This window comes from Pocillopora damicornis, chromosome 9 (assembly GCF_964200805.1).
Source record: "Pocillopora damicornis chromosome 9, jaPocDami1.2, whole genome shotgun sequence".
Taxonomy (NCBI): domain Eukaryota; kingdom Metazoa; phylum Cnidaria; class Anthozoa; order Scleractinia; family Pocilloporidae; genus Pocillopora; species Pocillopora damicornis.
The window spans coordinates 20685491-20701997 of record NC_142678.1 but is presented as its reverse complement, the minus strand read 5'-3'; the positions used below and the strand labels follow the sequence as shown (position 1 = coordinate 20701997).

Below are 16507 nucleotides of genomic sequence, written 5' to 3'. Positions count from 1 at the left end.
TCGCGTGATTTTTGTATTTTATTAGAAATGAAAGACTTTTGTTTCAGTTTTTATGAAAGAAAACAATACAAGAACATGGCACACCTATTACTTAAAATGAAATTTGGTTAGTGCTAAAATTCATCGCGACGAAGGATTGCATCACGTCTATAATTCCTGTAACAGAATTCTAACTTTGAAAATATAATTTTAGTATTACCATTCTATTAAATATCCAGCACGTTGACGCTGTTTTTTAGAAAACATAAAATATCGCTGTCTACCATACATAGGAAACAATTTGTTTTTACCGTTTTGAAACATTGAAAAAGTTTACAAACCTCTAGCGTGATCAATGAGGTCATTTCAGACTTGCATAATCACGAAGTTCGGGGAATTTCGAGTGAAAGTTCCTTTCAATGAGATTAATCGGGAAATTGAATAATTACAAGCACATTAAATTCTTCAGCCCTCTGTTAATATTTCTTAACATAGCACTAAAATCATTTCGTGCAGGAAATGTAACCGCACAAAGTCTACCCTAGCATCAATTCTGCAAATTTTTTTTATTTTAAAATAATCGCACGAAATGCTCAAGTTTGAATTAACTCATTTGGCTAATTTTTGGGATATATTACCTCACTTTTGGTATATCATAATTCTTAGGTATATTTCGTTACCTCTAAATTATGTCACACTGTTAAACTCTCTACCTAAATTAGCTTTATTTAATTTTATTGCTTCACATTATTTTGCCTTGTCCATTACTGCAGGAAACTTCACAATTTTCAGTTCCTTTCCGAAATCACATACGACAGTTGCGTGTTCACACACATTCACGAAACGAACGAACACTGAAGTGTCATCGTTTCCGAGCAGAACCGTTTTCACGCGTCTCCCAGTCAAAACGTCCCAAACTGAGATGTGTCCCTTAAAAAAAAAAAAAAGAGGGATTTCAAGTAAAAAATAACCCTTTACAACTTAACATCATGATGCATGTTTTCCATACTGTTCTGTGTACATATCTTAAGCCGCTGACCAAGAGAATTTGTTGAACAATCAAGAGCTTCTTTACTTGGTGATTAATGAGTGGTCCTGGGGCGATATTGTAAGGAGAATTACATGCTAGTAACTCTTAGGGTTCAAAGGGTGTAAGAGACAGAAAATGAACGTTATATGGTGTGGTCTTCGGTGACCGCACGCAAAATATCGCGGGCGCTCTTTCCCACGAAAAGCACATGTTTTGTTATGGAGTTATACTGTCGTTTCGTTAGGACAAGTTTTCCTTTCTATTTAGAAGGCACAATAACTTGTAAGTATGCAGTATTTCGGTTATTCGGTCAATATCATCTTTGTAATAGTCGCGTTGTTGTTATTTCAGCGAATCTTTCTCTTTCACGTGCAATTTGTGAATGGAATGAATACAAGTTATGTGCAGATTAGAAACGAACTAGCAAGTGAACAACTGATTAAAGTACAGTTTCAAGTAGCTATGAGTGGACGCTACACAGGGTTAATAACAAGTAATTGAATATGAAAGCGACCTTTGCAACAGGGAAAATAAGGCCTTAAAAAAACTCAGGCCTGTACGGGATTTGAACTCATGACTTCTGTGATACCGGTGCAGCGCTCTACCAACTGAACTAACAAGCCAACTGGGAGCTGGTTACTTAGTTGGTTCCAAATAAACCCGTGAAGTGATGAATTAATGACTGTGAATATATGAAAATCATATATGAGGACTGCGGAGAAAGAAATGAGCCATAAGAGCCTATGATACGACATTACTATGGAAAAAAGAAACACTTTTCACCAACCTGGCCGCCGGTGATAAATAGAGTTCGTGACAACATAACTACGTTCGAGCAGAGATCTGGAAACTACAAGGGAAAAAAAATATTCAATACTTTTATTTGCAAGCTTATGTATAACTTTGCACTTGCAACAAGATTTCGACTTACGAACCACAATGGCTGAATCATTGGAATTATGGAAAATGATTAAAAGAAGGATGGGCTCCTGGTTCAGCCGTTATTTTTTTTATCTCATCACACCAATTGCGCTTGGACGCGAAAATACAAAATGTAGACACCTTTCACGGAAAAGCATTTCAGGAAAACGATCTCTTTAGGGAGTGTTTGAACTAGTAAACATTTGTGGAGTCTGAGGCAGCTATTAATGGGGGCCTGGTACCTGTATATCCTCTGGCACAACGCAAACTGCAAAATTTGCTTCAAGTTACCACTGACTCACCTGGTCCTCTTTTAATTTTGATTCTAAGGCAATCTTTAGGAAGCTTCCTCACTCCCCCTTACCTGCTTCAGTCGATGTAAACACTCGCCACGCGCTCGATCCCAAATACAGAGCACGCTTTCCAAGCTCACACTTAGCAAGTGCTCAGCTGTACAGGTGACGGCGGTCACAGACTTCACATGGCCACGCAAGTGTTGCAGACATTCACCGCTGATTACATCCCACACGCGCACACCACCATTGGCAGCGCCGCTGATCACTTGACGGTTGCTTGTCTGAAAAAGAAACATTCATTCCTTAGTTAACATTCAATACCTGAGCACTTGAGTTAGTCTAAAACGAGTGGAATTTTTAACCTCCTTCGAGAAATGTGTTTGCGCTCGAAAGAGTGAATCCATAAATCCCCTGTTCGTGTAGAAACTTCAATTGTCCATTGAAAATCACGAAAATAGATGATAAATGACGCCAAATAGCATGCACGAATCGATAAAAGTTCCCTTTCCATTTTTTCTGAAGAACACACGACCAGATTTGTTTAAACTAGAGCTGACTTAAACCCTTCGTGGTCTCTTTCGCAAGAATGAGCCTCTTCAGTTATTTTGATGTTTTTATTGTGATAAATGCTAAGTAAAAATTTAGGAGGCAAGCTTGTTTATGAAGAAAAAGGGTCAAGTGGCCCATTCAGCTAACGTTTATGCAGACAAATGAGAAATGAAGCGAGAAGCAACGGAGAGGGGGGGGGGGGGGAGAAGAGTGTTGCTTCTTCACCTCGATGGAGTTCTGGTCCACCCCCTTGCCTAGCCCCCTCCCGCTTCCTCCAACCCACACCAGTGGCCATGGTAGTTCACCGGGATGCATTTAAACTCCTTGGGGGAGAGGAGTGGAGCACAGACATGACATTCTCCTTACCGTATCCACAGCAAGAGTACTGATGCTGTCTGCATGGCCGTGTAATGTGTAAACACAAACACAATCGTCAGTCCGAAACACCTACAAAAAGACAAATGTTTAGCAGTTCAATTTTCGCCGCTGTAGTTCATAGAATTCATCTGACCTGCAATCAGATTTGTAGCAGTCACGTAACTGTCAAAATTTTCATTAAACGTTTGAATTAGAGTTGATTTCTTTGAAGGCAAAGTGATTGGCTACAAAGTGAAAGCGCTCAACTTTCCTGTCCAAAAATGCAAGGATAACCAGCGTTTTAACGCAACACAGGGTATATATACCTTGAGTGTCCTGTCGTGACTTCCAGTTATGACCCGGCCTGCCATGATACCTAATACGCAAATAGGCTGATGATGAGCCCTAAGTTTGTGACTAATCCTGCACAGTGGAGGCTCCGGTGAAGTATATGCGTGTGAGCCATTGACGCCAATTGACGCGGGGTCTCTACTTTGTGGTGTCATCGAAACGTTACCTGATTGGGTATTTAATTTTCGGGTAGTCCTTGGCGAGGAACGCTTTATTGGGGAGCTCTCCAAAAGAGGCATGGTCAAGTCGGCTCTGCATGGAGTCCCGAGGGTTAAGAACTCTAAAGTGCCATCCAAACGGGCCGCAACGATCTGAGGACTGAAACAGAAAGAGAAGAGACTGGAGTGAGATATTCGTACTGGGTAATCGTTTCTTTAAGAGGAATTTTTGATTTACACTACCTTCCCGGTAAAAAGCTGAGTTTTGTTACACCAATGTTTCCCTCGCGTGAAACACAAACCTGCGTTCCAGATAACAAACTCCATATCTGCAAAAGATAATAACGAAAACCTTGTAAAGAATGACAAAACACACCCACTGGATTTAGGGCCAGCTGACCATTATCAGAGAGACATACGACAAGATACTTATTTATCACCTATTAAACTGATAATATTGAAACATTATTTAACTGATTGGAATACCTCAATTGTTCCATCGCTACAGCCGATTATCATCAAATCATCCTTACAATCAACACACCACACCGAGGCTCCGTTAGAGTGGTCGTCATAGTAATTGTCACTGTGCACGTGCATCTCAGGCTTGACTTGTTCATCACAAGATCCTTCGGAACTCGACGGCCATCCCACATCATCTCCATCGGCGCTCGACCATGAACTAGTGAAGGAACCTCTGGAACTCAATCGTGAAGGCCACAAGGAAGTGTCAACGTCGGTTGCGTATTTACTGAAGTCGTACCCCGATGACTTTGGACATCCATTTGAAATATGCGATGGGTCACGCGAACAGTTGCAATTTTCAACCTCGTTTTCTCTTAACTTCGATTCAGGTTTTGTTAAGTGCCGTACTTCATTTGTTGTAACTGCACAATTCTCGTTCGCATTGAAGGGGGAGAAGGTTGCATATTCAAAGTCCGATGGAGGCCTGGGGCTGACACGCGCATTAGAAGCCGACAGGTTGTCCATTGACCGGTGTGTTGTATAAGAACTGTCTGCATCCACGCTGCGCCTCTGCTTTGATTTCTTACGCTTTGGCTTTGGCTTGGGTGAGGCGTCCGATTGAAATGGACTGCGAAGGAATATGAATATTTTCCCAACTTACTGCGATTCAATAGTCTCCTTTGCAGTCGCATTCGTGGAATTCCACAAAACGCTCCCCGATAGGAATCGATGGAAATCAGGACTGCCTTGGTGCTAGATTATAACCTTCCACACCCACCCAGCCGCTCAAGTAAAGTTCAAAATATTGTTATGAAGATTTTAATGAAAGAGAACCGCAAAATTGCTGAAAAATAGCCCAGAAAAGGGAGAAAAATGGTAAAGGAAGGAGAACGTGAACACCGTTCGGAAAATAACGATAAAAATAGAGAGAGAAATCGCTTTTACACAACACCGAAACCCTTTTACTCCAAAGATCTCAATTTAAATTATTTTGCAAGTGTCATACGTTTCTCACAATTTAGCACTGAGAATTTGGTGTAAACGGTGCTAAATCAGACAAAGCCTAGTAGTTGTATTTCTTTCCGCCCATTTCCTTTCTCCGTGGCAATATACTGATATTTTAGGAGGAGAATATATTTATCACTTACTCCAGAGAGAGGAAGAATGAACAAAAGAGAGTTTAAAGTGGAAAATAAACTGACCTCCTTCTGTTTATAACTCTCAGACAATCTCCAGTGGCAATGTCCCAAACACATATCTGGCCGCTTAAACAAACACTGACAATGGACGATACAGTGCATTTCAAATGCTCCACGTTCTACATTGAAGTAATAAAAAAGACAAAAGTAACATTAATAACGACCAGGAAAGAGTGATGATGATGATTGCGAAAATAAGGAGGACGAGGAAAGGGAACGATAACTACCAAGAACGATAACTGTAATGGTAATGATAATAATGAAAATAATTACGATAACAGTGATAATGAAAATGATGATGATAATAAGTTCAGGAAGTTTTTACGGAATTCATATTTTTGAGTCATTTTTGGCTCGCTCGGATTCATCCAATGGAATTAGCCATCGTGCTCAAGTCGCACTCATAAGATCAATATCCGCTCATGAATGGGTTGGCGTTTGAACCGTTTCTTATAATGGTTACAATACAGTAATAACGCATTGTTTACACGCTATACATACCTGTGTGTGCCCTCTAAGAGTGATGGGTACGCACTCTACCAGTGCATCACATCGGTGGCCTCTTCCTCTCCTCCCCCGTCGCGAACTGGGATTGACTTGGAGATCGTTCAGAAATTTACACACGAAGAAGAGAATTATCATGACGACAACACCAAGTACCACACACGACAGAGCGTTGTGGTAATACCTCGCATCTCGAATCTCCTCATCAGCTACGGAGCCTCCCGCGGGGGTGGTCTCCTGTACACTGTCGAAAGAATGATCGAGTTTCCCTGTGCCATCTACTGATGAGAACCCTTGACTGGTGGCTGACAGCGGGTCACCATCCACTGGAAGGTCTGTGACAAAAATGTCCGTATCAATGTTGACTCCCAAATGTACGGGCGGTAAGACTGTCACATACCTGAAAACAACACAGCAGAGGGTTAGATTGTTATTGTAGAGCACAGAAGTCAACTATTGGAGTGGGTTGCTCTATACTGGTAAGTTAATTCATTGAATTAAGTTCTATTCTAATCACAGCATTGACGTAATAGATTATAAACCCTCGATTTTTGTTCATCAAAGGGTTCAAGGTTCTTGTTTTCACTAACTTCCATACCAAGGAGTCTTACATCGCCGTGACCACAATCAAGATCACACGTAAATAGAGTAACAAGAACGTAATATTTGCACTCGTGGCGGAACAATCCTAAAGGAAGGTTTAAGGTTCGATTCCTCTTGGAACCTTAGTCTTTTCATGGTCTTGCACTCAAGAAAAAACGTCTTTAATCAGTATTTCCTTTGCCAGACGGCAATTAAAAATAATCGGTCCATCTAACTCTTAGTGATCAAAAGTTAGATCAAGTAAAAATATGGTAGAATTTGGCTGCTGCATATTCATGAAGTGACTCTCCTCGACTACTGCTTCCACTGAAGAACCCAGAGAAAACCCTTGGGGTGATGACGAGGAAAAGTAACAAACCCAGCATCATGTGACGCTAGGTCTGGGCACCTGACCTAAGTAAAAGCGGTGGGACGCACATAAGCTCTTCCCACTGTATCCAATTTTTTAAATCGATCTTTACCTGCCCAGAAGACTTATGTTGTAATAACTTAACACCTGAGGCCAGTGCCGTTGATAGAGACCTCTCCATAACTCTACTGACGGAGACTTGAAAGAAAACCCTGGTCTTTTCTTTCTTGTGGATTCTCTCTTGCCTTTCCATCCTAACAAATTGCCGCTCTCGTTCATTCCCTCGGAGAATCTTGTCTTGCCCTCTTTGTGATCAAACCATGAATCTTTGATGTTTGTAAATTCATCTGTAGTCACTGAACTCTGGACATCTCGGGAGGTATCCACCGAATCTAAGCCCGGAGACTTCAAGATGTACACAAAATAGCAAATGAAGCACACCTGTGAGGGATTAAAACGTAGAAATTGAGAGAACCATCTTTTATGAACGAATAAAAACCTCAACGATTTATGCCTATAAAAGTTTATCTTTTAAAGTGATGAACACGCGGCGATATCAAGACTACCAAGCACCGCGTTTGTTTAATTCCTTTGTTCCCTTACTAAATATCAGAGCTGCTGTGTAATTAACCCTTTAGCTCCCTTCAGTGATCGAGAAAGAATTTCTCCCTACAATATCACTACAATATCACGCAGAAAAGTGATGAGAATGAAGACAAATGTCAAAAAGGGAATTATTAGTTGATCCAATATCGAATTCTCCGAACCAGCACCATAAGAATTGTATGGCAGACCGTAAAGAGAATTACTAGTGAGATATTGGGAGTTAAAACAGTTAAACTGTTAATATAAAAATGTCAATTTTAAGTCATTTATTCCGTATTCTGAAAACAAAAACTATAAAAAAAAAACTCTCTTTGTCAGGAACCCAAGTGATGAGTTCCTGTCTTTGTACATGTCAACAATTTCATTCTCCGGGAGAGGCCGGTATGCATAATCAAAATGCTCTCTCACAGGGGAAGGTTATGCTGATTCAAAATCAGTAAATACAGGCGTAATGGGATTATTGACGCCTTGATAAAAGAAAAACAATTGTAAAGATGATCATGATCACCGTTTTCATTTAGCAAAATTAGCTTTCGAATCTTGAACGGTTCAAAACTCCATTAGGCTAACTCGTCTGTTTTTGTAGCAATTATAGCAGGGACGCTAGGGACAATTGCAACACGGACAAAAAGAAAAGTGCTAAAACTTTTAAAAAAATAAAATTCATGATTTTCTCAAAGTCCTACTTGTACCGCTTGCTTAGCGGATAAAATGGTACAACCAGTTTGCCTTACCATGCAAGCTTTCTGTACTATTCTTGTTCTTGCCCAAAAGTACGCAAAATTAAGCCTCCTGGGTAATCTCCTAGAGAAGACAGGACACTGCCTTGGGGTATCACCCTGATTATTCAGTGACGACTGCGGTAGGGGAGGTAACAGGCCGAAAAACTGCACTGGTTGTCCGGATTGAGGGGAGCCTGGCACTGGTGACGGAGGAGTTTGTGCTGACGTCGGAGAAGGAAAGAAAAGAAAAAGAAAATATCAGAATGAACGAATATTATAAATACTTTAGACCAATTCTAGATTATTTATTAATCGTGTGGTAGAAAAGGCAATCAAAGCTATAGAATTCCACAACTCAATGATCCATTTGCAATTTTTCTTTCATGTTTTTGTTCTTTTCAAATTCTACTTAAAGTGACTGACCTTGGTGCGATCCATCTGACGGATTCCTCTGCCTGACCTGTATTGGCTGCCTCTGAAGATCCGAGAGCTAAAGAAAAGTATACACAAATGAACAGATACACTTTACATGGCATCTAAATTTTTAACTGCCAAGAAATTTACATCAGCACACGAAAGTGCACTCCTTATTTCGTAACAAAGTAGCACTGAAGAAAGTTTTGCTTCAACCGAGTCAACGAAATCTTAGATTTGAAAAAAAAATCCAAATTTTTTCTCAGGGGAGGGGGTGTATATGTAAATCAAACGTATAAATGTGGGAATGCAGTGCATCTTTTGTACCTCCATTCTTCTGATGTCAATGGAAAGGACTGTAACAAACAGAACCATCTGCAGAAAGAAGTCTGACAGCAGACATACCATGGCAAAAAAACAAAACTCCTGAAAACAAAATGAAACGCATTGAACAACAAGATTAAATTTGTTAATTTTACCCCTCTTTGCTTTTGCGATTTTTGCGGGCACTTGCCTCTCTTCTTTTATTCTCTACCAACTATTACAACAAATCAAAACGAAAAAACGAATCTGAAGAAATAACTAGATATAGGAAAGAGGGACAGATATACATAAAAAAGAGCGCAAATTTGAAGGAAAAAAAGCTGGTGCATTTACCTGTACAGCTGGAACAAAAGTAAAAAAGCCAGCTAACAAAACGGTCATCTCTGTTAAAAGATTCTTTACAATATACCAGCCCTCTCTGCTAAGCCCTGCACAGTGAAAAAACCAATCAAAATTATGGATGACTGACAAACACACACACAAGGTTATTACTTAGTCCATATGCGACAAGCCCCCTTCATACGGTTAGGATCTACGGTATGCAGGACCTTTGTCTTATACCTTTGTCTCTTGCTTGAGGAAAAAATAAGGATAGGACTGACCACAAATTCACTATGTTTCTTTTCACTAACAAAATAACTTTTTACTTTGCCAATCCTGGCAATATCATTGAAGATTACATGTCAAATATAAACTTTGAAATAGCCTCTCCAACTGTGACCATTCAATTCCAAAGGTTTGCAGTTTTATTCCTCATTGAAAACTCAGATTTTTCCTTATTTCCATCTTTCTGACTAAAAATATATGGTAACATAATAATTTCTTGACTGACTTCACATGTTTTGCATCTTGAACCGTTCATGGTCTTTCACAAGGAATTTGAGATTCAAGAATGTATTAAATCTATCATAAAATCTTGGATGTAGAGTTTTTCCCTATGAGCATGGTTCAATACCTTGGGCTACTCTTATCTTGACCTCCAAGTCCACTGGAGTTGACACCACAGACTTTGTTATCACCAGGATGTTCTCCACACCAACCACAATCACAAGATATGGAAAAATCTCACTGTGCAAGTCAAGAAATGGAAAATGTCATGAATGCATTATATTTAAAAAAAAGTATAGTGGTAGCTACAGCATGAAAATTAAATTGGTCAAAGGGCATCTAAACTAAGTGACTGCATTACTTTAATGTCTAACAAAGATTCAACGTTATTACAGGTGTAACACTTTGGTTTGCAGTGATGATGCAGTGATGATCCAAAAAGGTAATCCTGTTTGAGTCTGTTCATGCTTCTTACCTGCTATCCAGAGTGGTAACAAGGCCAAAGAATGAGCACAGTCCAGAGGCCATAACGAGAGAGGCTATCACACAAATCACAGCACTGAATGCCAAACCCCACTTGCTTTTCACCATCTCTATCTTTCCTGTAATAAAGCACAATTTAGGATTTAAACAAATTTTTGCAAGTTCTTGAAAAAACTTATTACCTATGGGCTGTTCAATTTCACATTGAAATGACTCCCCAACCACCCAAGGGGTACATAACACTACAGGCAGCTTATTACTGATGGTTTGTCGAGCAGACCCATAAAAATAGAACCCTAGGATATCCAAGATAGCTCATCTACATGTACATAAGGACAACTTATTTTTTTTCTTCCACCAGCACAAAGTGATATTGAAATAATTCGTAAGAAAAAAAATTATACTAATTTTCAACTTACCAACAGAAAATGCTAAATATAGAAATACAATGAAATATGTAACACAAAGTGGGGCAAGCTCAAGTAGCTCTCTGTCTTCACCCTGTGGATTACAAGAAAAAACAGAATAACATTAGAAAAGCCTAGAAGTGGAGAATTCACCATTAACAAGTAAATGTTCTGTAAATTCTTTATTGCTGTGAATCCACTGCTGAGTAAACATCATGGATGATGTCAAAATACAACAAGAACAAAAAAGTAGCCTTAAAACCCTTAGCAGTGTGCCCTTGGTGTTCTCAAATCACACCACATTCTCACATCTTCTTGGATCTACAGCTATTGTATTGTTGTGAGCTGATTCAGGCAGCAAGAAATCAACATTTGTGTTTCACAAAGTAAAGAGGGAAAAATTGCAAATATTCATGCCAAGTAAACACCCATCTTGTAAAAAAAAATAGGTTATAAGAACCAATCAGAATGTAGACTTCACTAACAATTTTTTTAAGAATTTCAGGATCGTTACCTTGTAGTATATATGCACGATGTCATCTTTGTTCACATTTTCATCTTTTTCTGTGGCAGATGCCAGAGGAAAGTCCTTCTTCAACTCTTTGCTCAGTTGATCAATGTACCTGAAGTAAACAAGCCAAAACTTAAAGATTCAGGAAGATAGTCTCCCTCAATGACACATTCATGTTATATCAGTCTGTACCTTTGCTAAACATACATGTACGATGTTTCCAATCCTCCAAACAAAATTTTTCGCACAGTGGTGATTTCTATACAAGCTCCAGTTTACTTAAGTCTGGATATTGCTTTACCTCGGGTTATGTGATGACATTACAAGTGTAACTCCATACTGGATGACATGATTTGGTCCATCTGTTTTCAAACTGGGAAAGATTCCAGTTTCCTTGAGTGGCAAACCAAGTATGTACTCTGTAACAGTGAATGGAATTTTAATCTCATCACTAGCATTAAGCTTACATTTCAATAAGGTATTCCAAGTAGTAACTGTCACACATCTGCCATACAGGGTGTAGAGTTAATAAACTCTGAGCTGCCTAACCCCTCCATCAAGAAGTTCCAGATAATTTCTTTGGAACATTTTGCCTTACGGCCCTTCTCTTTCTAAGATTTCCCAATAAAAGGCAGTCCATGACTGCACATATGCGAGAAAGTTTGATCACATAGCTATTACGTTCAAATAGATAACAATGTAGAAATGCAGAGGTGAGACCCTGAACAATCATCAAACTAAACCCAACAAAACCAGACATGAATTCAAAAAACAGTGGCCAGTGGCAGATCTGAACTAGGATGAGTCACAAGAGATGTTACAAGTGTCCCACGATAGTTGACCATTTTGAAAACTGTGAGGGGCTTGGGGGAAGGTTTATGGACTTACAAGACACCACAACATAGTGTCTACAGCCTTCCTTGAAGGAGGGCAGAGCAGGCACAATAACCTCTCTTTGGTGGGGATGAAAACTTTCTAGACCTCCTTGTGTATTGACACACTTCATACTAATTCAATTTAAATGTCATGTGTATACATTGTGCAGTGATCAATATTAAAACAGTGATTATGTTACCAAGTTGAGTACTTCCTAGGGATACCGAGAGATAATTATAATGTAAATGACAGAACATTATGTTAAAAGCTAATAACTAGCTATGGTAGTTGCTATCTTCATGATAAATTTATTTCTATTATTTATTTGAGTCAAACCTTTGAGGCCAATGTTAAAAGGAGTCCTCCTGGGAACCAGATATAAGTCATCTAAAACTGAAGCATCTTGATCAAATCTTAAACGAGAGAAAGGGATAACCAGCTTAGTCTAGTAAACATGTGAAACAAAAGTAAATAGATTCACAAGTTGAAGTGATGCCAATTGTAATTAGTTTATGTACTATATCTATATAATATTATCATTTGATGGACCTTTTCTTTCTTTTCATGGCTTATGCCGATATCATGTGAACAACAAAATCTTCCCTTATAACAGACTGCTAATGTGTGATGCAATGTACAATTTAACTGTATTTTTCTGCAAATAATATTCTGTTCATAAACAGTTGTGTTCATGCCCAGCTATGAAAAATGGCACACTGCTTTCTTTAAAGAATTAAGAGACTGAGTTTCCCAAAATGCTACCGAGAAAGATCTCCCTGCATGATGGTTTTACACAAGAATTATAATCTCCCAATGTCTCACAGATCAATGATTTACCTCAGTTAGTCCACTAATGCCACCAACATCCCAAAGTTTTCTTAGCTTCATCAACTAACTTTTTAGTCAACAGAGGATTGTTAGCTCTTTCTCACCTCTCTCTGCTCCTGTTCCAGAGATTTGCCGGTGACAGCAACAGGCACCCTTTGGTTGGAAGGTATCTTTGATCATTTATTCCAAGGCCAGAAAACTGTGAAATGCTGGGACCAGAACTCACTTGTAAACAGACATCATTCAATTTTACCAAGTGACTCCTAAGGACAAGAAAAACATTGACAAAGAAATAAATAAATACATTTAATCTTCTAGTTAGTTTAGTGCAATTTAACAGAGTTAACAGCAAAGAGCATCAGTGTTCTGTAGTAGTCAGTAGTTTTTGCATATGTGCATGCATTGGAATTCTATGTACTCTTTGTTTGAGGCATTCTTGTGTGTGCTTTGAGTGTGAACTTTCAGCATTGTTTGTAGTGGCAGCTTATCATCAAGGCAGTTTTCCCCACCTCTTCCCTCCCTCTTTCCACTGTTTATTCAGTTTGATGGGTGCCTATTTCCTTTTCCTCTGTGGAAGCTCAGAGCTGGGTTGTTAAGATTTGCCAGCCATGAGAGCAGTCTCCATCTAGGAGCTGGCTGCCAATAGTGGACGTCTCAGGCACCCAACCTCCACTTACCCATAGCAATGCAGTTGGTAATAAGAAATAAATAGGTCATGGTAACAGTGTAATCTATTAGTAGGTCTAGGTACTCTGTTCTTGGTAATAGTAGTAGTAGTAAAATCATACCCCTGCTTATGCTGAAAATCGGTGATGTGCTTTGTGATGTTGAAGCCAGGTTTTAGTGCTTCCTTGATAACCAAACTATTCTGAAGATGTGGTCTCCAAGGACTCACATGTGCCATCAGTATAAACTGTTGTATATATAACACTGGATCTCCTACAAACTGCAAAAATATAATCTACTATCAAATAAAAAAATTGTACAAAACTAAGTCATAGAGGAATTGTTGTTACATGTATAACTGACACACTAACTGTAAAATTGGACAAAAAGGTTTTAACCCTTTAACTCCCAAAAGTTATTAGCAGATTATCCAGAAAAAGGGAAATGAGAAGACTCAAACTTATCAGATAGTAGTTGAAATCTTGATCTCACATCAAATTCTAATATTAAGTAATTTAAAAGAAAATGTGTAGCAATTAGAGGTCTGATCATTTGTGAGGGGAAAATCCACTAGCTGACCCATAGAGGGGACAGTAACTGTTATTATATTAAGTCAATCTATCAGTGAACTCTGCTCCGACTGCTTGATTACTGACATGTTTGTCACTAGTGGTGATAAAATTTCTCTATAGGACTACCATTACTGGATAATCAGAGGAGATCATCACCTGTTACTCTTTGATTCAAAACATTTGCCAAAATTTTAAGAAAGAGTTGAAAACCAGTAGAGGTGTGATCAGATAACTTCCATGTTTTGGATCACGCCTCTACCGGTTTTCAACTCAAGATGGAAGAGGCTATTCATATTCAAAGAGAACAAACCATCCTTGAATCAACAATTACACTATGTAGGTCTAAAACTATCCTTTTAATTCTCACACTTTCATGCTTTACCTCTGTTCTTGTTGTCACTATTCATCATAATTAGCATTGTTCTACTTACTATATAATTCAACTTCCAACACTTTGTACATTAATTAACTGAAGATGACAGAAGTTTCTGTTGAAACATGTTTCACAGACTTAAGCGTTTTGTTGCTTTCTTTAAATTATTCACCAAAATACACAGATTAAAAGATGTTTTCTTTACCCATCTTGGTATAGTATTGTCATTCCCCTGTAAGATCCTTGGCGTTTTACCCTGGCTGTCAGAAACATAAACTCCAGATGAACTTAGAGTTATCCATTCAATAGCAGCTGAACCTCCAAATAGTGGTACTGAGAGGAGAGGGGCACTGTCAAAATTAAAACGAGGAATGATGACTCCACAATAATAACTTTTATAAGTAAAATATTGGATAAATGGAAAAAGAAAAAAAAAAAAGGGATGGTGCATGGCATATCAACTCCACCCACACTCCTTTAAACTGTAATGATGATGGCTTACTACCTGAAACCTATTTTTATCTCGTCAGAAAAAAAATGGCAGTTAATTAGTGAGCATATAAAAGGACTTCTTGTCGCAGCAATTAGATCACCCCTGATCAAGACACTAGACAGGATTGGCAACACATTGGGTCTATGAATTGTGACTTCTCTGTTACATTCATTAAATCTTTAAACCAGAGTAGCATCAAACCATGTCTGACTGTCCACCTGGTTGCCTTTCGAACTGTAATAAATCCAATCCCATTTTCCTTGACACACAAACTAACAAATACCTCCCCTCTCTAACACATACATGTAGACTTGTGTATAACTGGGAAACCAAACAGTTGAAATTATGATGTTTATCAGGCTTCAAGGGTAAAAAAAGTTCTTTAAAAGCGAAATTCTGAAGTACATGTATATTTCTAGTGTTCCTATAAAAAGTTGTATGAACGTGACAGGCAAAGTAAACAATTCAAAATTGAAAAATACGGTACACGTGTGTGCATGGTTTCAGAATACGCATCATAAAATATGAAATACTCTAGGTTTCGAATTTAGTTCCACATACGAAAACTAATTAAGAGAATTAAGGGGAATCACCCATCCAAATCCCATGCCATGTGATCTGCTATGAAAGAAAAGGTACACATGTTCCACAACTATTTACCGTGATACTTCTCTTACCTGCAAGAGAAAACCACCATCGCAGTGAATACTATGACCAATTTTGGATGCGTGGCGCAAAAAAGTCCATGTTCATAGCATAAGCGGGAAATCCAGTCCGCACTAGTCTCCTTCTCTTCCATAACTTGGGTTTCATTCGATTTTCCGTCATCGACTGCGATTTCATTTGCACTCATGTTCATTACTCAGCGTTAACGCGTTAAAAAAGCCCAGCTGAACTTCCTCTTTCATACAAGATCAACGCCCTTTCTGCCTTTCACTCGATGTTTTATGGGTTTCCTAACTGAAGAGCAATATCCATGTTTAGTTATGCAAAGTTAACGTCGCTGACACGAGGGTCATCTTCACACTTTACAAGTGTGTCGCAGTTTTGGTTCGAATCCTGCCCAAGTTCAGTAGGATCGGGGTCAAACAAATGAAAATCCACAACTCACAAATACTGCCACTCCTCTCACATATCCGTTTGCTGCCATTGCGCTATTCTGGCCGTGATATAACCTGTAAAAATAAAGTGAACTGTTTCAAGTCTAAAATTGGTTTCAACGCCATGTTTGTTCTCCAACGTATGACCGCTAGTTAGTTTGAATTGCGGACTCATAAGTCGCGGCCTAGCTGGGACTTCAGTTGGTCATGAGATTTATCACGCGATGTCTCACGCGATTAAAGGTGCTTTAATTTGTTCATTTTTCCGGTATAAATGTACTTTAGACTAAAATGTAAACTTTATTAACTCCGGAAGCGCTCCTTTGCCATTTGTTGTGACCACAAGCAATCTAAATAGGATTTCCGACCTAATGTTGACGGTTTCTGATTTAGCATCTACTATGCCACTTCTAATTTTCGACCCCCTACCACGCTTTTTCGAACTCAGTGCCCTTTCCAACCTGTCTAATATAAAATGTGTTCTCTTCGGGAGTTCTGTGTTTTTGACGGCCATGCATGGAAGCGTGTTCATGGCCAGAAAAT

At 38.9% G+C, this 16507-nt stretch overlaps 1 protein-coding gene and 1 long non-coding RNA gene across 3 annotated transcripts; one reads left to right on the top strand and one right to left on the bottom strand.

The window, feature by feature from the left end:
* Positions 1–16125, bottom strand: LOC113666627 (sterol regulatory element-binding protein cleavage-activating protein). Of its 2 annotated transcripts, XM_027182418.2 has the most exons (25): positions 15976–16112; positions 15542–15824; positions 14577–14721; positions 13549–13706; positions 12865–13023; positions 12269–12345; positions 11358–11475; positions 11060–11168; positions 10558–10639; positions 10131–10257; positions 9783–9895; positions 9161–9255; positions 8831–8929; positions 8513–8579; positions 8102–8310; positions 6874–7202; positions 5807–6209; positions 5309–5424; positions 4128–4734; positions 3885–3970; positions 3459–3801; positions 3142–3222; positions 2295–2507; positions 1797–1859; positions 1–909 (listed from the first exon to the last, which is right to left on the bottom strand). In XM_027182418.2, the coding sequence occupies exons 2-25, from the start codon at positions 15721–15723 to the stop codon at positions 727–729; spliced, it is 4164 nt and encodes a 1387-aa protein (XP_027038219.2). In that variant the 5' UTR covers positions 15724–15824; positions 15976–16112; the 3' UTR covers positions 1–726. The 2 variants fall into 2 exon arrangements, with proteins under 2 accessions (XP_027038219.2, XP_027038218.2); XM_027182417.2 differs by having other exon boundaries at positions 15542–16125.
* On the top strand, positions 1198–2874 carry LOC149040601 (uncharacterized). Its single transcript, XR_016179731.1, has 2 exons — positions 1198–1291; positions 1361–2874. It is a non-coding gene; the product is annotated as an uncharacterized LOC149040601 (long non-coding RNA).
* Positions 16126–16507: the final 382 nt, after the last annotated feature.